This window comes from Arachis hypogaea, chromosome 10 (genome assembly GCF_003086295.3).
Source record: "Arachis hypogaea cultivar Tifrunner chromosome 10, arahy.Tifrunner.gnm2.J5K5, whole genome shotgun sequence".
In the NCBI taxonomy this organism is placed as follows: Eukaryota; Viridiplantae; Streptophyta; class Magnoliopsida; order Fabales; family Fabaceae; genus Arachis; species Arachis hypogaea.
This window is the reverse complement of record NC_092045.1, coordinates 113,858,440-113,881,127: the sequence shown is the minus strand read 5'-3', so window position 1 is coordinate 113,881,127 and position 22,688 is coordinate 113,858,440. Positions and strand designations below refer to the sequence as shown.

Genomic DNA, 22,688 nt, shown 5'->3' with positions numbered 1-22,688 from the left:
CATTATCACTAGCCACAAGTATGGTAGTTGCAAGGATTAATCCCACTTAGTCATCCTTAAATCAATTAACAAAGGAAAGTCAAGTGAGTTATATCAATCCTAGTCCATAAGTCCTAGCTTTCCACTAATTGGATTAATGAAGGCTAGAGTTAATGGCTATCAACTAGCAATCAATTGGACACTAGTGACTCAAGAAATCCTAAGTTACCTTCTCAAGCCAAGAACATAGAATTCTACTCTAACATCCTCTCAAGCATTTCATCAAACACTTGGAGGGTAATGAAAGAAAGCATTTTTACTTGTAAGAATAAAAGGAATCAACAACCAACAATTACAAAGAATTAACAAAACAACAATCAACAACATCACAATCACATGAATTATCTCAAATTGCATTATTAAAAGAAAACAAAAGAACAAGAATATCTCAATTACAAAACCTAGAAACAAAATAAGAGAAATTACAACAAGAGGATAGGGATAGAAAGAAGAACCAAAGTGTAGCAATCACCACTTGAAGGTAGAAGTAGAAGGAGACTTGAATTAAACCTAGAATGATGAGATCCTAATCTAACCCTAATTCCTAATCCTAGAGAGAAGTGAGAGCTTCTCTCTCTAAAACTAACTCTAACTCCTAAAACTAAGCTAATGATCAAAAGTATCTAAAGTATCTTGATTCCCCTTCAATACTTGACTTAAATAGCATCAGAAATGAGTTGGATTGGGCCCACATGGCTCCTAAAACCGCTGGGGATGATTTCATTAAAGTGGGCCACGGACAGAATCGGCACGCGCGCGCAAAGTGCGCGTGTGCGCCCCTGAACGCGAAGCAAAATATGACAAAATTTATATCATTTCGAAGCCCCGGATGTTAGCTTTCCAACCCAACTGGAACCGCATCATTTGGACCTCTGTAGCTCAAGTTATGGTCAATTAAGTGTGAAGAGGTCGGCTTGACAACTTTCCGGTTCTTTCATTTCTTCATGAGTTCTCAAACTTTACATGCTTTTTTTTCTTCATTCCTTTAATCCAATCTTTGCCTCCTAAATCTGAAATCACTTAACAAACATATCAAGGCATCTAATAGAATCAAGGTGAATTAAATTTAGCTATTTTAAGACCTAAAAAGCATGTTTTCACTCTTAAGCACAATTAAAGGAGAATATACAAAACCATGCTATTTCATTGGGTAAATGTGGGTAAAAGGTGATAAAATCCTTTAAATTCAATACAAGATAAACCGTCAAATTGGGGTTTGTCATGGGTGTATTTACAGTTTATGGCTTTTTTTGTTATTTTAGTTGAGTTATTGTCATTCGGGTGTATTAGATCAGACATGATTGGGTGTATTTTTTGTTTTTGACATGGTGTATTCTACAGCCTCTCTCTGTTGATGATCAGTTTGTTAAATTTTATTGAAAAGGATGTGAGGAATTACATTACGAGAGAAGTGCGAGAAGCGTGGGTGTGCTTAAAAACTTATTTGATAGGAATTGGAATGATTTTTCTGCTGAATTTTGGTCTTGTGGACAACAAGTGGCTTTCAGGTAATGTTTGTTTAAAATTTGCAGCAGAGGTGTAAATTTAATTTTTTTTCGGGTGTATTTATAGTCTGTGTTTGGGTGTATTCTGCAGATCTCTATGAAGACCGTCATATATGGATTCCAATCTATCTGGATCACCACTTCTGGGCAGGGATGAGAAGCACACAAAGGAGCGAGAGCGATTTACATATGATTACTTTGAATTTTGTTGCAGTTATTTGTATAGCATTGTGTAGCTGAATAATTCGTGAACATTGACTGTGAAACTAACGCGTGAACATAAATCTGTGGATTGCATCTAATGTATTAGTTTTGATTAATTATCTGCAATTTATAGCAGACACTCGGGTGTAGATCAGACTTTTTTGGGTGTATTTTTGGGGGAAGTGTGGGTGTATTTACAGTTTATGGTTTTTTTTTGTTATTTTATTTGAGTTGTTGTCGTTCGGGTGTATTAGATCAGACATGATTGGATATATTTTTTGTTTTTGACATGGTGTATTCTGCAGCCTCTCTCTGTTGATGACCAATTTGTTAAATTTTATTGAAAAGGATATGAGGAATTACATTACGAGAGAAGTGCGAGAAGCGTGGGTGTGCTTAAAGACTTATTTGATAGGAATTGGAATGATTTTCTGCTGAATTTTGGTCTTGTGGACAACAAGTGGCTTTCAGGTAATGTTTGTTTAAAATCTGCAGCAGAGGTGTAAATTTAATTTTTTTCGGGTGTATTTATAGTCTGTGTTTGGGTGTATTCTGCAGATCTCTATGAAGACCGTCATATATGGATTCCAATCTATCTGGATCACCACTTCTGGGCAGGGATGAGAAGCACACAAAGGATCGAGAGCAATTTACATATGATTACTCTGAATTTTGTTGCAGTTATTTGTATAGCATTGTGTAGCTGAATAATTCGTGAACATTGACTGTGAAACTAACGCGTGAACATAAATCTATGGATTGAATCTAATATATTAGTTTTGATTAATTATCTGCAATTTATAGCAGACGCTCGGGTGTAGATCAGATTTTTTGGGTGTATTTTTAGGGGAAGTGTGGGTGTATTTACAGTTTATGACTTTTTTTTGTTATTTTAGTTGAGTTGTTGTTATTCGGGTGTATTAGATCAGACATGATTGGGTGTATTTTTTGTTTTTGACATGGTGTATTCTGCAGCCTCTCTCTGTTGATGACCAGTTTGTTAAATTTTATTGAAAAAGATGTGAGGAATTACATTACGAGAGAAGTGCGAGAAGCGTGGTGTGCTTAAAGACTTATTTGATAGGAATTGGAATGATTTTATGCTGAATTTTGGTCTTGTGGACAACAGGTGGCTTTCAGGTAATGTTTGTTTAAAATCTGCAGCAGAGGTGTAAATTTAATTTTTTTTCGGGTGTATTTATAGTCTGTATTTGGGTGTATTCTGCAGATCTCTATGAAGACCGTCATATATGGATTCCAATCTATCTGGATCACCACTTCTGGGCAGGGATGAGAAGCACACAAAGGAGCGAGAGCATGCATTCTTTTGGGTGTAAAAGCAATGTTCTTTTGGGTATATTTTTGAATTTTCTTGTATTTCACATTTTACATATATATACATATATATACTTCAGAATCTTATTTTTATGTTATAAAATACTGTTTGTTTTTTTTTTACAACGGTTTAAGGGTTTTAGGTATTAGGGTTTAGGGTTTTAGGGTTTACGGTTTAGGTTTTAGGGTTTACGGGTTAGGGGTTAAGGTTTAGGTTTTAAGTGTTTAGGGTTCAGGGTTTTAGGGATAAAGCATCAGGGGGATAGATTTTTGGGTGTATATTCAACTTTCTTTGGGTGTAAAAAATGGTAGGTTATGGGTGTATATTTGGTTTGATGTTTTTCTTCATATTATAGTACCTGTAATTCATACATTTTGAATACAGCAGAGAGAGTTTAATTATTGAAAGAAATTTTACAATAAACTGGATTATAATTGGAAAATTTTTACAACATGTGTTCAATTTGTTACAGGACTATATAACATTTACATTAATCAGTGTCAATATCCTTAGAATCTATCTAACAATTTGGTGATGCACCCTTAACGGCGGGATGTGCATCAAGCCACCAAATCCCAAATTCCTAACAATTGTTTTTTTCTCCTTACTCATGTTTTTGAATTTCTCACTTAACAAATGTGTTGCACGCTTAAGGTCTTTGATTTACTGTAAACAAAGCAAAATTATAGTCAGATATATTTCTATTATATAAAACTGATTTCATCTAAGACATATATTTGTTCTTACATTTTTTTCAGCTTGGTTTCTGCCTGCCATTTTTTCTGAAATGAAAAATATACCCATAGATATCAGTAAGATACACCCATAGATATGAGTCAGATACACCCATAGATATCAGTCAGATATCACTCAAACATGTATTAATATACAAGATCAAGCAACATTACAAGGTCAAGCAACATTACAAGGTCAAGCAATATACACCCATGGACAAGCAAATATTAGAACAGTTGCAACTGTTGACTATATTACAGTATATCAGTTTAGAAATATACACCCAACAAATTATGCTATATACACCCAACAAAATACTCAATATACACCCACCAAATCACGCAATATACTCCAAAAAATCAGTTACCAGAAGAACTAGAACAACAAAAACAGTAACACCTAGAACAACTAAGAAGAACAGAATAACCTAGAAGCAAGAATAACAGTAAAACCTAGAACAAGTAGAACATTAAAAACTGTAAAATGAGACCTAGAACAAGAAGAATAGTAAAACCTAGTTCTTCGTTTTCGAAACGTGGAAAATATACAATATGAGTAAAATAGTAACGTAACGTACCTTGAGTATTATAACTTCGTTTTTTCTGGAGATTGTTGATCGAGAGTTCTATGTTGTGTTGATGGAGAGTTCTAATCTTCGCGACGAGTCCTATCTCTGCAGTTTGGAATGTTGCTCGAAAACGGACGGCTTGTGTTTTCTTCGAAGGGCTTGGAGAAGTGGAAGAGTGCGCCATTAAGGAGCGCTATTTTACGAAGAGCAACCGTTGAGTGGGGCGCGTGTAGTTTACGTTCCATTCAAAGAGAGATGAGTGCGCGTGTGAATGAAGTGTGGGCTGGAACTTGTAAAACTTGTAGGGCCTTTTTACTTGTGTAGCAGGCCCATATTGTAAAATATTACGTTTTAATTGTCTTAATTATTCTAGCACCTACTTATACCCTGCATGTACGTTTTATCACTCTCACTCACTCAATAATACATCTATATACTCTTGCCATGGGCAGCGATTATCCGGAAACGATGCTGTCAATCCCACTGAAGAAGACTGATCTGGTGGAGCTGTACCTGCCGTTACGTAAGTTGGTAGCCTCAAAATACTCGGAGAGCGATGCACAAAAAGTTGAAAGCGTTTTGGAAACCTTAAACAAATGCCGCAGGGACATGGTGGAGCGTAGAGGGGACCTCTCCCTTCCGATGCAACGTGACTGCCTCATCCACTACTTCAAATGCCTTTCCATGGTTGAGCCACTCTTCTCTGTCTCCTCCGACGCCGACCCCATCATCTTTGTCTGGTACGACGCCTTGAACCCTGAGCATGAGAATGGGGTCTCCTCACAGCGCAACGGCATCCAATTGGAGAAGGCCGCTGTTCTCTTCAACCTTGGAGCCATCTGCAGCCAGATTGCTGCCTCTTGCGACCGTACCACCTCCCTTGGCCGTCACCTTGCAATGGAAGCCTTTAAAGTTGCCGCCAATTGCTTCTTCCAACTCTGGAAGGTTTTCGCCAAGGACGTGGTCTCCGCCACCCTCGATTTGACTTTCGTCTTCGTGGAGTTTCTGCACGTCCTCTTCGCCGCTCAGGCTTCCGAACTCGAATTACAGCAACAACTCAACAACAACGACGGATGTGCCCTATCATTTTCATCGGTCAGTCTTCACTCTTGATTGATTTTACATTTATTTTTAAGAAAGTCTAGGATGCCAACAACTTTTGTATTTTGTGGCTAGCACTTAACCATTAACCATCATTGAATGTAATCACATACCATTAAAAACACTATTGATGACCAACTGATGGTTACAAACAAAAGTTGCTGACACCTAGCACTCCTCCTTATCCTCCTTATTTTTTCATTCTAATGATGATGAATTGATGATGACGACGATGTAGGTTCATTCGCTTTATCTTAGAGCATATTTACTGATACTTAATGTTTCGGGTGCGGCTGCACGGAAACATGTCTACTCTTTTGACCAAACATGGGTAACTCATCTTCACCAGAAGCTGACATTCTTTCAGGCGGAGGCTCGTCAGAGGCAATCCGAGCCACCTGAAGTATACGCATCGGTCAAATCTTGTGCTCTTGATCATAATGCAGAATGCGTGACTGAGATATTAGTTAGAAGGATTTGCGGGAAACCCAACCTACAACAGATATACGTTGACCTCATCCTCTCCGAGTGCAATCCTTTCAAGATTGTCAAGGATGGAAAGTTGGTGGCTTACCCATGGGACATGCCTCCTCCTTATCCAATAAATTCGGCAATCCTCTCATCTTCTTTGTTTTCGCGGTTTTCATATATTCTTTCATTCCTTCCTTTGAAGAAGAGTGAGCCCTTGAATCTCTATGAGTCCCTGCGCAATTACTTTGTCCTCAAATACTCTGAGAGCGTGGCAAAGAGAGTAGAAGGCTTTCTAGAAATGCTACACAAATTGCGCAATGAGATGCTGCGTGATGACCTTTCTCTACCCTCTCGCCGTGACTGCCTCGTCCGTTATTTCAAATACCTTTGCATGATTGAGCCTTTCTTCCCTATGAGTACCTCACCCAACCCACCTATCTTTGTTTGGTACAATGCCATCAACCCGCAACAGGACTCTTCTCAGCATAACATCCATTTGGAGAAGGCCTCTGTTCTCTTCAACCTGGCAGCCCTCTGCACCCACATTGCTCTCTCCTGCGATCTCACCACCATCCAAGGCCATCGCCTTGCCATGGAAGCCTTAAATGATGCTTCAAATTGGTTCTCTCTGCTGAGGTTTGAGTCTAAGAAGGCATCTGGCACGAGTGACTTGTCAGAATCTTACGCCATTCTGATGGCAAATCATATTCTCGGCTTCAAAGAGGACTTTGCTCGTCATCCCCAATCTGATGAATCATCAGTACCTGGATATCCTGTATGTATAATCATCTACCTTTTCAGTTGATCTTGATTGATGTCAGTCTTTATTTGTTAAACTGTTTGATTGAGATGATGCAGGCTTCAGCTTATGTTCAATCCTCAACACCTCAATATGTTGAGTATCTTGAGTCGAGGAGGAGAACCTTGTATGTTGAAACAAGTCCGAGTGATGTAAGTCATGTAACTGAACAATTTCTTTTAGGGTATTGCAAGTCTCACGCCCTGCTTCAAGAGGTGTGTCAACCACTATGCTTGGACCTTCTCTCTGAGGCTAGCCCTGTCAAGATTAAGGATGGAAATCTTGTGGCCAATGCAACCTTAGAGGCACTGCATTTGGCATTGGAGAACATGAGCTTGCAGGAGACACCGCAGTAACGTTACCTTAGAGAAAAACTAAACAAGATTTAGGAATGAACTTGTTTTCTTTTTTAAATTGGATGTTGGAACTTTGTTTGTTGATGCTAGAATACTTTGTGTGATTTTGTTTGTTGACGTATGAATATATTCCTTCTTATTTATCACCAATTTATAGTGATTTGTATGCCACTTTCTTTTATTTTCTCAGGAAATATTCTGCATCAATCTTATATTGAAGATGAATTGCGTGGCATTTTCTCCACACAAGGAATATTGAATTGAAAAAATAAGATATTTGTACTATAACAACTTTGAAAACAATTTTATTTCTGTCACATTACTACTTATTGATTTAACTACATATTCTCTGTTTTTTAAAGCATTTTGGATATTTTGTACACCTATCTTTTGATCAAAGTTGGCAGTTGGAAGCTTATCTAACTCACTTGATGCATAAAGAAGAGCAACACCACCACCTGTGCAGAACATAATATGTAGTTATGTCAGGTCCCTGTTAGGATGTGAAACTGAGTATACAATTGCAAGTGCTAATAACTTACCAGGTACTATACGGCAGCCTTGGTTGCATTCAAGGCATCTGTCACTCTATCCTTCTTACCAACATCAGCCTCAGTGACTCCTCCAATAGTGAAAGGCAAGTTTCTTATGTTAATATCATCATTGTAGAACCTTAACATATTAGCTTCAGTGGATGCACATTTTAAAAAATTGTTACTCTAAATCTTTTTAGTCAATCAGTGAATACAATATAGACAATCTTTAAAAGTAAATTTGTTTTGTTAACTCCTTTCTTAGTAAAACTAAAATATTGAGTTGAAAAAAATTTCTAGGTACAGTCATCTATATGTATAAACAAATAAAAAAAATGTCAGAGGCAAATACTAATTCTAGTTCCGTTCATGACATACATTTTATTCAAAATTACCATCACAAATTACAAATCACTAAGAAGGAACAATTTTTGGGTCAAATAACATTGCAGAAGCGAAGAAAAAATGAGAGGTGAGAATTAGCTAATACAAAAAATGTGATTGGAGATGGAGAGTGAAGATGTACCCGAGGAACTTAACCTTGGTTCTTTCCTTTCACAACCTGCATATTTCAGCATCAATCAATAATCATGCCATCAAGAAACTATAAAGCTATAAATCAAAAGGTAAAAATTTTGGCATATTCAAGGTTTCTACTTTCAAATGCAAAGGGATTTTTCTCTTTAAACATACTTGGGTATGTAAAAAATCACAATCCACATGCCTGAATTTACTTTATTGTTGTAGGAAACAGAAACAAAACATACAAAAGCAAGACTTATGGGGCATTCTATTTCATTATATCCTCCAAATATTAAAATACTGCATGGAACAAACACAAAATACATGCATGAGTTGTTCAAAATAATTACATCATACATAATCAAGAATCATCACTATATTATTTGTTTGTTTTTACCCTCAGATATATAAGAGCATAAATCAATCAACAAACTTCAATCACAATTTCAAAAGGAGAGGGCATGCTTTAAACTTCGCACGCCAAAGTCAGAAAGGAAGGCACCGTGCAAAGGTGGAAGAGGACTCTGAGGAGTAATGATTTGAATAATGTTTTTGAAAACAGAAGTTGATTTTCTAGCAAAATTGATTTCGATATCAACTTGGGATACAAATAATAGCATTGGAAAAGTCTAGGGCCAGCAACTTTTTCAAATTCTGGCCAGCATGTAACCAGCAAAGAAAAGTGGGTCATTAGATGAAATCTCACACCAATCTTACACCATTAAAACCATCATTGATGGCTATTTGATGGCTATAAATACCAAAAGTTGCTGGCCCTAGCACTCCTCTAATGCATTAATTTTAAAATGCTAAACCGTAAGCAAAAATGTCATTTAACAATGACGAGATTGCTTGTCCACTCAAATGTATATTGGTCAATAGAGTTGTTACATTGGATATGAAAACAATTCATTATATGATTAATTTTTTTCTTTTGGGAAATTTTGTTATAGTCTCTGAGATAGAAGTCTAAGCACACATTATGGAATGTAATGTTATGACGTCCGAAATTCCAGATAAAAAATAAAATGGAAGCAGATACAAGTAGAACACTGTCTATTTTAGAGTCCTCTTTAGTCATTCTAAAAAATGAGCATTGCATAAATTTGTTAACCTTAATATCAGTTTTAGATTTTAATTCAATTCATATATGTTAAGCGTTGGAACTCCATAGTCTCTCTCTCTCTCTCTCTCTCTTTAGAATTTTGTTTCCTTCTGTTTTAAACTTTTATACCACTGCCTTTTAGTTCCACCATGATGCAATTGATGCATTGTACAAGAAAATTAGATGAACCAATTTCTTATGGACACATTACTTATTTTGGAAGTTTGAAATCATAGCGTGTTTATTAGGCTGCGTTTGTTTACACTCACAAAATAAAATTGTATTTGATAGATAAGACATAGATAAAAATATTATCTCTAGAGATATTGAATTAGTGTATTTTGTGTCCATCATGACAGAGACACTAACAAGGGACACAACTTAGTTTTCATTTTTTTCATTATTCTTATTAATTTTTCATAATTATATTTTTTATTATTATATTTTTCTTCTCAAATTCTTTGAATGAAAATAAATTAGATTACCTAGGATTGCACATGGATCGGAAAATATCCGCATATCCGTGGTAATTATCCGCATCCGATCCGAATTTTACAGATATCATCTAATCCGCAGATCCGCATATTCGCACGTCTCATATAAATAGCATAATTTAAGAAAGTAAATTCTAATATGATATAAATTTTAGTGTGTTGTTTTATGAATTTTATGATATCTTATTTTTAATTTTTTATGTTGTACTTTAACTTAGAATAATTAAACATAGATTTTGTGTTATTATTTTTTTTTTATTATTTAAGAGAACTTTTATTGATAATATTTTAGGAGTAAATAGACTTAAATAGGTAAAAAAAATAGATTTTCTAGAGTCAAGAAGGGCCTTAAAACAAATCTTTTGAATTATGCGGATATACCCGATATCCGATCTGATCCTATGAGTGCAGTGCGGATCGAATAGAATTATAAGCTATATCCGATCCGATTCGATCCATGTGCAACCCTAAGATTACCATAATTTGTTCTACTTTACTATCAAACAAAATACAAGAACACTAAATTTTGTGTCTTTATCCTTCATATCTTATTTTTAATGTCTTATCTTATTCTATTCTCAAAAATAAACGCAGCCTTAAGCTGTTGTAATTAGATGTTGGTAGCTTCCATGCATTCTGTCTCCAAATTGTTGCTGAGTGAAGGTGAAATGGACTTTGGTGACTGCTAATAAAGTGTTTCCTATTAATGAGAGAATAAGAGGCAAATTAATGGTCCTATTTTACTTGTTCAAGGACCAGCAATTTTATTTTTTGTTTTAATTTGTTACTTATATTTTGTAGTTATCTCTAGTTTTCTATGTTCGCTGAGAATTTCCAAGAGTCAACATCACTCAATCAATGAGAATTTCATTTGGAATTAGAATCATAGAATAGTAACCAAGAGTACTAGCAAAAGAAGAATAAATAATTTACAGATTTTATGTAAACTTTACATATAAGACAAGTAGTTTAATTTTAACGAGGGTTAATAATATTATTCTGGATAACCTTTTTCTTGTATTAATGCCTTTGAATATAGACAAACCGTAATATTTTTTTTTTCTCTTTAAGTGGTGCAATCCTTTTTCTAAATTTGTTATGCTTTCATCAATATCTCTTCAAAAATAACATAAAAATAACTATTACCCATTTTTAAAAAAATAAAATAAAATTTATATATATTATATAATAAGATAAATATAGTTTTTTCTAAATAGTTAAATAAAATTTTAGTTGACCTAATAATAGCAATAAAATAACATAAAAATATCAACAATATTTAACGTGTGTGTGAGAGTGATCAAACAGTGTAAATTTTATCTTGTAATTTATTATTTGTACATTTAAATTTGAGGATACAAAATGAAATAGATAAAATTAAATGAGAATCATAATTTAATTAATAATGGTAAATAAAAATAAATAAATAAAAATACCAACTCTTGAATTCCAAGACATCATTTATGAATTGTAAAAGGCACTGAATTCCTTTTGTAATAAGTGAATAGTAGTAACATTTAAATATTACATAGGTTAATTACGATTTTAATATCTAAAATATATAGACCGAAAATATTTTTCGTTCTTAATTTTGTTTTTCATTTAAAATTATTTTTTTATTTAAATATTAAAATTTTAGACTAAATTACTCGTAACAAAAAAATTATAAAATAAAAAAAAAAATAAGAAAAACTGCGAAGAGAAAAGAGAAGAAAAAGAAGAAGCTGTTTACGATCCACCTCTACCTTCGCTCCTGACACCACTTTCATATGATTTTGGTTCCTAAGATAAGAACGATTTTAAAATCAAGTTAAATGTTAAGGACGATTTTGTATGAAAAAAAGTTCAAAACAAAAAAAAAAATTTCAACTTATACCTTAAGAACCAAAATCGTACTTAACCCATGTTACATCGATCAAGCTGAAATTCTTGGAAGTAGACACTAACAAAATAATTTAGTATTCAAAAGTAAAATCAAAGCCCAATGTTTCCTATGATCAAATAGAGAGAAAATGGACAAAATCTATCTCCAAGTAAAATTGGAAAATTCCATATTCCTTACCACCTTAGCAAGAGCCATACACATGAATTGTCTAAGAAGCATTATTATGCAATGAATGAATGCATGTTCATCAGTAACAATGTTAATGGTGACCCACCATGCTTCTACTTCCCAAATCAATCAACCTCTGATGCAATTGTTTGTTGGGGAAACCTATGCGACACTTCTTGTGATCAGGAGTTAGGAACCGACCTTTTCAACATCATAAGGAACTAGGATATTTTCTATATTCAATTTGCTTCATTTCATATATAATTTTTCATTTTCCATCATATATTCATATATAGGGCATGTGAATTATTATTTCTTTATTTATTTATTCATATTTCAACACTTTATTATACATACTGAGTTTAGTAGCAAGGGAAAAACAAAACTCAATACGTTCACAAATTAGAGGAGTAAATAATTAACTTGATTTCTCAAATTTTATGTGCAAGTCAAATTGATCTTTCAATTTAACTAATATCCATGGTATTAGATAGCGTTTGTTTTGAGGTATTGAAATAGAAATTGGGAGACTGAGACTCAGTATCATATTTGTTGGTTTAAGGATTGGTATTAAAATTTTTATCTTTGTTTCTAAAATTTCAGTATTTCAGTACCTCCAAAAAAGTAGAAATACAGGGGACTAAAATTTTTAAAAATAGAGATTGAAACTTTAATAATATTTTATACCTAAAATATCTTCATTTCAATTATTTAATTCCAATTTTATCCTTTATACAAATTAAATTAGAATTTCATTCTTATTTCAATTTCTGTCTTTCACTTTATACCAAACAGAGTACTAAAATTTATTTCAATCTCTATCTCTTAATATCTGTCTCTCAATCTTTATTTCTTTGGTTTTTAACATCATTTGTTCATCATTCACTATCAACATCGTAAACAACGTCTTTTTATAGAAAGAAGAATAAATGACAATATAACATCAATATTTATGCATAAACGATAATGTTCGAAAAATAAAAAAAATTAACAGAACTTATTTTAGTTAACATTTATTAATTATTATAATAATTAATAAATATTAAATAATATAAATTTTAGCTGTTTTTTATTTTTTATTTTTTGTTAACAAACATTTTCGATATACGAAATGGACCCTTGTTTTGCACTTTCATACATTGGATGATTGTAATGTTTGTGTATCAAATGGGACTTCCCCCCCTTCCTGATTTCTTGAATAAAAAACAAGACAATGCAAGAATTATAAGGCAGCCACGTGAATAGAAAACTCAGTTAGAAAGGATAAAGGGTGAGGAATGGTCAATTCTAGAGTTTGGAAGCCACCCCTTTAAGGGGGGAAATTAAAGTAGTCTACTACTATTTCACACAGTTATCTTATTTGGATATAAGTCTAGAAGATGCCAAAGCACCTTTCGGTTTTCTTTCCTTTACATCAAAAAACTGTTTTGGGTTTTGGCATAATCAAATAATGTTAGAACAATAAGGCTTTGAGCACAGTGATATAGACATATTTCCATCTCATGAGGAATTTCGGTTTTACTTAGAGAAGGGAATTAGTTAATTAAACCTAAAATAGTAGTTAGTCCAAAAGCGTCTCTCTCTTAGAAATATGTCTGATCCATAAAGAATATAATCCTGATCATATCATAGAGATTATTTGTGCTCTTAATTTTTTGAGAAAATGGTTTTATATTCAGAGAATTTTTTTATAGTCCAATTTTTAGATTGGGTTTAATACAATAGCTGAATAAAAAAATAGTTAAATTATATGATTATTCCCTGCACTTTTAGTAAAATTACAAATTTGTCCCTACATTTTAAAAGTTTGTAATTGGGTTCCTAAAGAGAATTAAAATTACAATTTAGTCTCTGCCGGTCAAAAAGTATTGATTTAACCGAATATTTTTGAAATATGCTAAAAATATTCTATTAAATCCAACTCTTTTTAAACGACAGGGACTAAATTGTAAATTTTAATTATTTTTAGGAATCTAATTATAAACTTTTAAAATATAAGAACTAATTTATAATTTTATTGAAAATGTAGAGACCAACTATGTAATTTAACCTAAAAAAATCTTAATAAAAACTTACTGATTTATCTATAAATAACGTAATCATGATCATATTCACGTAGAATCCTGCGTATATCCAATATGAACTTATCTATATATATTTTGCGAATATTCCACTTCAAATACTATAAATAAAAATTTAACACACATTCAAAATATGTTACTTACTCTTAATCTTTATATATCTTAGATTAAAACAGACTTACGTCAAAAATTGTTACAAAGTAGATAAAAATTTAACAAATAATAAAAAATATTTTTTTACCACCTTTTTAGGCTCTCTATTTGGCTTGGCGTTATTCTGCTCCCTCAACCTACTGCTTTGCTTTGAGCTGAAAATTAAAGGCATATTCAAGTTTGTTTCAATAATTGATGAGACAGCTGCCAACAACATGTATATGGCAAAGCTGCAACCAAAAACTATGAAATACAAGATAAGTAAATAAAAAATCCCCACCATCATTATATTTGCATTGATATCGTAAGGTAGATGGAAGAAAATGCTGAGAGGTATGTTCATAGGTTTGGCAAATGTTTCAATAAAGATGAAAATTATTAGTTCAGGAGTGGAAAGTGGCATGATTAGTATTTAGCTTTTAGAGGTACTATTTGAACATTCATTTTGAAGACAAGCCATGAGGCACTTTCTTTCTTTCTTTCTTTTCTATATCTATGGTCTTTTAGGAATAATATTGGGACAAGTATAAGGAAGTAATAATACTAAACTAATATGAATTTTAGATATGTAGTTTTTTAATTTTGGAAATATAATTTTTTTAACTTTTAAATAAACAAATTTTTTTTAGCTAATTTTTATTGTTTTTTTCTGAACTCTTTTTTTAGTTGTATTTTCCTTCTTAGAAATGATATTTAAATCTATTTGGGTAAACCAAAGTATGAATAGAAAAGAAATACAAGCTTAGTTTTGATGAGAAAAAAAATCTTCTTTCTAAAATGCCTAAATGATATTTTTAATTTTTTTTCTTCTATTTATAAAATATATTCTCTTATTTGTGAGATTAAAATAAAATAGACTATAATATATGTTATTTTAATGGCAGAAAGATGTAAAATTAAAAATATGGTGGAAATTTACGTACATTTTTATGTGAAGTTATTAATTAAGAACTGTAGATATATAATAATTTAGTTAAGGTGAAAATTCAGTGCAGTCGACTTCACGTGAAGTTAATGGTTGAGAGCCATTAGATGAAAAATTAGTCAAATCAGTCAAATCATCTAACGATTATCAATTATCAATTTCAAATGTAGTTAACTATATCCGAATTCTTACCTTTAGTTAAATATATCAAATTATCTAACATATCGTATCTCAACAAACAACTTCATATGAAAATAACTCTCTGTGAGTCTGTTTTAGATTATATATATGTAGAGTGCTTGTTGTGAATGATATTTTTGTTTTGGGTTTGATTGGTTAGTGATTGATGAGAAGACAAATTAGTAAACAGTGGCAGTGGCACATACAAGCATCTACAAATATGAATCACAAGTTCAGAACAGCTCCAATCCGATCCTGAGTCTTAATTTGTCAGTTACACTTTCAACATCCCTGAGAAAAGAAAAACAGTGTCTGCAAAATGGAAAGAGGAAAAGTGACCAACACCTCTCATCATCATAACCCAAAGTCACCACCCACCACTACCTTGCCACATAATAACAACAACAATAATTCACCTCATCACCTTAACAAATGCCAACACCACCAAACTATTACACCTCATAATCTTCATTCAAACTCTGCACTCACCATTTTTAATGCTCAAACCTACTTCAAAGAAGTCACCACCACCACCAACAATAACACAAGAGTTTCTCCTGTTGTTGCTACCATGAATTCCCAACACAAGAATAATAATAATGCAGAGCTCTCAAAGACAACCACGAAGACGACGAAGACGACGACGGAGCTTGATAATCGTCCACCGAGAACCGCGGTTTCTGTCTCCGCCTTGAGCAATAACCGTTTTAACAAACCGAAGGCGGCGAAAAACAGAGCTTCATATTGTCCAAATTCAAAACCCGCATGGCTTTTACGAAAATGCCCCTGCTTCTGTAAAACGTCTGTGCAAGTTAAACAACCCACGCCAAATCCCAAATCCAAGACTCCATTTACCAAAATACCCCCAAAATCTCAATCTCAACCGCAACCGCAACAGCAACAGCAGCAACAGAAATCAGTTACGATTTCCGTAACAGAAAATTCCGAAGAATTGCAACCCGATATGGACACGGTTCTTGGAAAACCAACCACCGAAGGCTTCACTTTTCCTTCACTGGCAGCAGCAACACCAACCGCCACTTCCTGCCATGGCAAAAAGCAGGTTCTAAACGTAGTTCACGAGGAATATCCAATTCCGCCACGTCACTCGATGGAAGTTTTCCAACCAATAATAACCGTCGATAGAGAAAGAGAAAGAGAAAACAATAATAATAATAATCGTCGTCGGAACTTGGCGTCGCCGCCGAGTCCATTGTCACGTGACGCCGACGACGCCAGCGATGCGAGTTCTGATCTTTTCGAGATCGAGAGCTTCTCCCTTCAAGCAGTAGCAGCACTCCTCACGTGTCCGCAGCCGGTTGTCACCATGACACCCACAGGTTCAGAGGTCAACAACGACGATAATAATAAAACTTCGGCCTTTGACTTGAGCTTGGTCGCCGGCGCCGGAAAGAGCAGCAGCTCTGAGTTTTTGGCCGCGGCGGCTGCAGAGCAACAGCTACAAGGGGCCGCAGATAATAACAGTACAAAGAATGCTGAGGATACTGCAAAATGAAGGCTATAAAATTACAGATTCCTTATTTGTACATAAGAGTTTTTATTGGTGTATTTTTGAATAACTTTTGTATGAAATATTAATGAGTTTAATTTTGAAGTTTAATTTTGATGCATGCTAAAATGCTCTACGCATACAGTCATATAATCACAATTATTTTTTTTATAGCTATTTCTACAGTTAATAAAAAAAAGTAATTATTTTTATTAATATAATGTTATGTAATTAGATTTGTATATAAAATAATAATATATTAAATTAAATTTTTAATTTTGATGTACTCATAAAATAAAACGATGGTGAAGACTCAATTATCACATAAATTTAAAATTATTAGATGATTATTTAGTCAAATTTATCAAATTATCTAATGATTCTCAAGTATTAATTTTATATAAAGACAATTGTATACAAATTTCTATCTAAAATGATTTCCATTATTACATTGTTAGATTCATGGGTTTAGACTTTAAATAACTCATTTTAACAGGGAATGTTAAAACTAGAGTTTATAAAAAATGAATTAAAAATGCATTAGTAGAATGAAAAATTTAAATTTTTGATGCACCAAAGAATAATTTTCCATGTGTATTTAATTAATTATATGCAATATGTTTGTAAAGATAATTATTTTTTATATTAATTATAAAATAATTATTTAAAAAAATAAATATAATTTAATGATTGATTGTATAAAATAATTTTATTATTAGTGCATTAAAATTAAATTCATAAATTAGATTAATGAACTCTTATATCTTTTTATTAAACCAGTGCACAAATATTTGAATTTCATTGTAAGATATTTGATAAATCATTGTTCAGTAAAAAAAACTAGTGTGTGTTTTTAAGTTTAACTTTGATGCATAATATGATAAAAAAAATGAATTTAATTTTAATTTTGAAATCACTTTTGTTATAAAACTAATTTCTTTTAATTAACAATAAGCTAATAAAGTAGTACACTCGTAATATTAAGAGTTTAAATTGTTATTGTAGGGAGACGAAGAGAAAAGTTACATTAATAATTTTTTGTCCAAAATAAATTGGCTTTTTGCTCATGTAGATGCTATATATACAAAAAAAAAATAGATGCACATAAAAAATTAGTTATTAAATTAGTAATTTTTATAAAATATATTAAAATATAAAGTACATATTATAAAAGAGTTAATCAATATATATATATATATATATATATATATATATATATATTATTAATATATTAAAATTATTTTTTATTTTATTTCCAAAATTTAAATTCAATATCATATATAAATTAGACATTCATTTCATGCTATATGAATTTGTTTCTTAAAATATTTACTTAAAAATTATTTATTCGCATTTTTATTAATGATGAAGTTATAAAAATATTATCGGGAATCAAGTAATAATTTTAGAAATACCATATCCCATGTTCTGACTTTACTCATGGAATGGGTAGAGAAAATAAATGTTGTTCGTGAGAATAATCATATATAAAAAATTTTAAGTGTCTCGTAAAATACTGGTGTTTTAATTATTTTATCGATTAATTTTAATTAATATATATTATATATATTTTATAATTTAAATCAATAATTAAAATAATTAGAACCGATGTTCTTAATATACTTAAAACTCTATCAATCATATATATTCTTACAATACGTATTATATACATTTTTCTTTTTGAGAATCTAAAAAGTTTGTGTGTGTACATGTCTGAAAAATTTAATCATTTCCCTCTATTCATATATGAGTCTAGGTAATAATTAATACTAGACACTACTCTTTTTAGTAAATATATGTAGCCTACTTTTTGTCTTAATAATCTTTGTCACTTATTATTTGTAGATAAATATTTATATGGAGTTATATATTTATGAAAAGTTATAATTAAAAATTATTAAATAATAATTTAATTAAATTTATTAAATTATTTAATTATTTTTAATTATTAATTTTACATAAATATAATTGTACCTGAGCTTTTATTTTATTTTCAACAAATATGTAAATATCAGCTACATATGTTACTTAAGAAAACTAAGGATCATTTATAGTGGAGTCAAATTCTTTCTTTTTTTTTTTTTAGCAATAGGGAGTTAGAGATAGACCCTACTTGCTTCTTGGAAGGGTGTCTCAGTAGCTTGGCTTGCGTGTCTCTTTTTATTGCAACATAGGGGATAGATTGGTTACTTTATGTTAATTCCAGCTATGCTTAGATTGGATTCATGCATGTCTTCATGTATGGTCTTGCTCGTTGCTAACACGTTTAGTCACTTTAAATTAAATTATAAGGCACCAAAAATCAACGTCAATACAATCCTCATCATGCCTCATCCATTATTGTTCTTTCTTTGTTTAGTTTCTGACGATTTAATATTTTTTTACAATTTTTTTTTTTTTTACTTGTTCGTACTTTTGCTGAGGTTACGAGCCTAATTTGATTATGTTAACATTGAGAGGATAACCTATGCAGAATTGCAGACACTCTAATACCTGTTGTAAAATAAAAGATATATATATAATAAAGATGTATAAATAGAAGACTCTATTATTAATATAATTAGCTCAATAATTATTATATATATAATAATAATATTATATGTTGTATTGTATATATATACAAAGATAAGAAAAAGTATTAAAAATAAAGAGAGAGAGATTTGCATTTGATACTATCTCAATATAATAAAGATGGTTAATATTGCTATTAATATTATATGTAAAGAGTAATAGAAAATAGAATTTAAAATACTTATAAAATAAAAGAAGAGAAAGAATTGTAATAGTAATATAAGGAGAAGGGTATTTGATTGCAACATAAAAGAGGATTGATTTATTTGTATGAAAAAGAAGGAAGAATAATATTTTTGTTCTGTTGTTATTGTTGTGTAAAAGCATACGAGGATGCTTGCTATTTATACATGAAGAATGATACCACTTTCAACTTTCATTTATTTCAATTTGTCTTGTAAATGGATTCATTTAGTCTTGAGAATGAAATCCACCTAAGCCTTGCGTGGTCCATGGTCATCCACTTTTATCACAACACTCCCCCTTGGATGACCATTTAGGATTATTGCCTCGTTAAAACCTTACTAAAGAAAAACCCAGTGGGAAAAAACCTTAGTGAAGGAAAAAGAGTACAATATCCTTTAGTGATAGGGACTGCCTCATTAAAAACCTTGTCAAGAAAAACCCAATGGGAAAAAAACCTGACCAAGGGAAAAAGAGTACAGTCTCCCCCTCTTGCCGACATCATTTAATGTCTCGAAATCGGCGCATTCCAATCTCATGTACCAATCTTTCAAAGGAGGATTTTGGGAGTGACTTTGTAAATAAATCTGCCAGATTGTCAGTTGAACGGATCTGTTGGACATCAATTGTCCCTTGATTTTGAAGGTCATGAGTGAAGAAGAATTTGGGAGAAATATGCTTTGTTCTATCACCTTTGATGTATCCTCTCTTAAGTTGAGCAATGCATGCTGTATTATCTTCAAACAGGACAGTTGGAGCTATCTTATGATCAATCAGTCCACATGATAATAGAATATATTGAATCAGATTCCTCAGCCAAAAACACTCGCGACTAGCTTCATGAATCGCTAGTATTTCAGCATGATTAAAGGATGTTGCAGCAATTGTCTGTTTCGTGGACCTCCAAGATATAGCTGTACCACCATATGTGAACAGGTATCCTGTTTGAGATCTCCCTTTATGTGAATCAGACAAGTATCCAGCATCTGCATAGCCAACTAGTTGTGACTTGGATCCATAGGGATAAAGCAATCCCATATCAATCGTTCCATGAAGATATCGAAAAATTTGTTTGATTCCACTCCAATGTCTTCTGGTTGGAGAGGAACTATACCTTGCTAGTAAATTCACCGCGAATGATATGTCAGGTCGCGTATTATTAGCAAGATACATTAGTGCTCCAATGGCACTAAGATATGGTACTTCAGGACCAAGGATATCTTCATTTTCTTCTTTAGGACGGAATTGATCCTTTTTCACATCCAAAGATCTTACGATCATTGGTGTACTTAATGGATGTGACTTATCCATATAAAATCTTTTCAAGATCTTTTCTGTGTATGTTGTTTGATGAATAAAGATCCCGTCTTTTATATGCTCGATCTGCAGGCCGAGACAAAATTTAGTCTTTCCAAGATCTTTCATCTCAAACTCTTCTTTTAGAGTTTTTATAATTGTTGGAATCTCTTCAGGAGTCCCAATGATATTTAAATCATCAACGTACACAGCAATTATAACGAATCCAGATGCAGATTTCTTTATGAAAACACATGGGCAGATATCATCATTCTTGAATCCGTTTTTGGCCAGATACTCAGTAAGACGATTATACCACATTCGTCCAGATTGCTTTAGACCATATAAAGATCTTTGCAATTTGACTGAGTATAACCCTTGCGAATATTCATTGGATGGTTTAGATATCTTTAATCCTTCAGGGACTTTCATATAGATATCCCGATCTAATGAGCCGTATAAATAGGCTGTTACCACATCCATTAAATGCATATGCAGTTTATGATATGCAGATAAGCTGACCAAATAACGCAAAGTTATCGCATCCACTACAGGGGAATACGTTTCTTCATAATCTATACCGGGCCTTTGTGAAAAACCTTGTGCCACAAGTCGGGCTTTGTAGCGCACCACTTCATTTTTCTCATTTCGTTTTCTCACAAATACCCACTTATATCCAACAGGTTTTACATCTTCAGGTGTACGGACTACAGGTCCAAAGACTTCACGTTTTGCAAGTGAGTCTAATTCAGCCTTCATAGCTGCTTCCCATTTTGGCCAATCATTTCTTTGTCGACATTCTTCAACTGATCTTGGCTCAAGATCCTTACTTTCATGCATAATATCTAATGCCACATTATATGCAAATATTTCATTGACAATTGTCTTATTTCGGTCCCATTTCTCTCCTGTAAAGACATAATTTATCGAGATCTCGTCATTTTCACAATTTTCAGGTACCTGAACATCTTCAGACGTTATATCAGAATTTTGGACAACTGCAGGTGTCTTTACTATGTCTTTTTCAACAGGAACATTATTTACCTCTTTTCTCTTTCGAGGATTTTTGTCTTTGGAACCGACAGGCCTGCCACGCTTCTGGCGTGTATTTGCTTCCGTGGCTATTTGCCCTACTGGGACATCAATTCGAATTGGGGCATTTTCCGCCCTGCCACGCTTCTGGCGTGAATTTGCTTCAGTGGCTACTTGTCCTACTGGAACGTCAATTCGAATTGAGGCATTTTCCGCTGGTATGTAAGATTTGGTTATCCTCTTTGTATCGGAAAATGCATCAGGCAATTCATTTGCTATTCTTTGCAAATGTATAATCTTTTGAACTTCTAGTTCACATTGCCCTGATCGAGGATCTAAATGCATCAACGATGATGCATTCCAATTAAGTTCCTTTTCAGGAAGCTTACTCTCTCCCCCTAATGTTGGAAATTTTGATTCATCAAAATGACAATCCGCAAACCGGGCTTTAAACACATCACCAGTTTGTATCTCAAGATACCTCACTATAGAGGGAGAATCATATCCAACATATATCCCCAATTTTCTTTGGGGTCCCATTTTGGTGCGATTAGGTGGTGCAATGGGAACATATATCGCACACCCAAATATTCTTAAATGGGTAACATTTGGCTGGTGGCCAAAAGCTAATTGTATAGGAGAGAATTGATGATAACTCGTTGGCCTCAAACGAATAAGTGCTGCGGCATGTAAAATAGCATGCCCCCAAACCGAGGTTGGGAGATTTGTTCTCATAAGCAAGGGTCTAGCAATTAATTGGAGGCGCTTAATAAGTGATTCTGCTAACCCATTTTGTGTGTGAACATAAGCTACTGGATGTTCAACACTTATTCCATTAGCCATACAATAAGCATCAAAAGCTTGGGAAGTAAATTCACCAGCATTATCAAGACGAATTGCTTTAATTGGATTTTCTGGAAATTGTGCTTTTAATCG

The 22,688-nt window shown here is 32.8% G+C and overlaps 1 protein-coding gene and 2 long non-coding RNA genes across 3 annotated transcripts; 1 reads left to right on the top strand and 2 right to left on the bottom strand.

The window, feature by feature from the left end:
• The first annotated feature begins 4,785 nt into the window (after nt 1–4,785).
• Nucleotides 4,786–7,264, top strand: LOC112716801 (uncharacterized). Its single transcript, XM_025768802.3, has 3 exons — nt 4,786–5,482; nt 5,727–6,734; nt 6,818–7,264. The coding sequence occupies exons 1-3, from the start codon at nt 4,832–4,834 to the stop codon at nt 7,112–7,114; spliced, it is 1,956 nt and encodes a 651-aa protein (XP_025624587.1). The 5' UTR covers nt 4,786–4,831; the 3' UTR covers nt 7,115–7,264.
• Nucleotides 7,265–7,390: 126 nt separating this feature from the next.
• Nucleotides 7,391–8,745, bottom strand: LOC140175911 (uncharacterized). Its single transcript, XR_011866959.1, has 3 exons — nt 8,567–8,745; nt 7,657–8,209; nt 7,391–7,572 (listed from the first exon to the last, which is right to left on the bottom strand). It is a non-coding gene; the product is annotated as an uncharacterized lncRNA (long non-coding RNA).
• Nucleotides 8,746–14,048: 5,303 nt separating this feature from the next.
• LOC140175532 (uncharacterized) lies at nt 14,049–14,492 on the bottom strand. Its single transcript, XR_011866363.1, has 2 exons — nt 14,336–14,492; nt 14,049–14,210 (listed from the first exon to the last, which is right to left on the bottom strand). It is a non-coding gene; the product is annotated as an uncharacterized lncRNA (long non-coding RNA).
• Nucleotides 14,493–22,688: the final 8,196 nt, after the last annotated feature.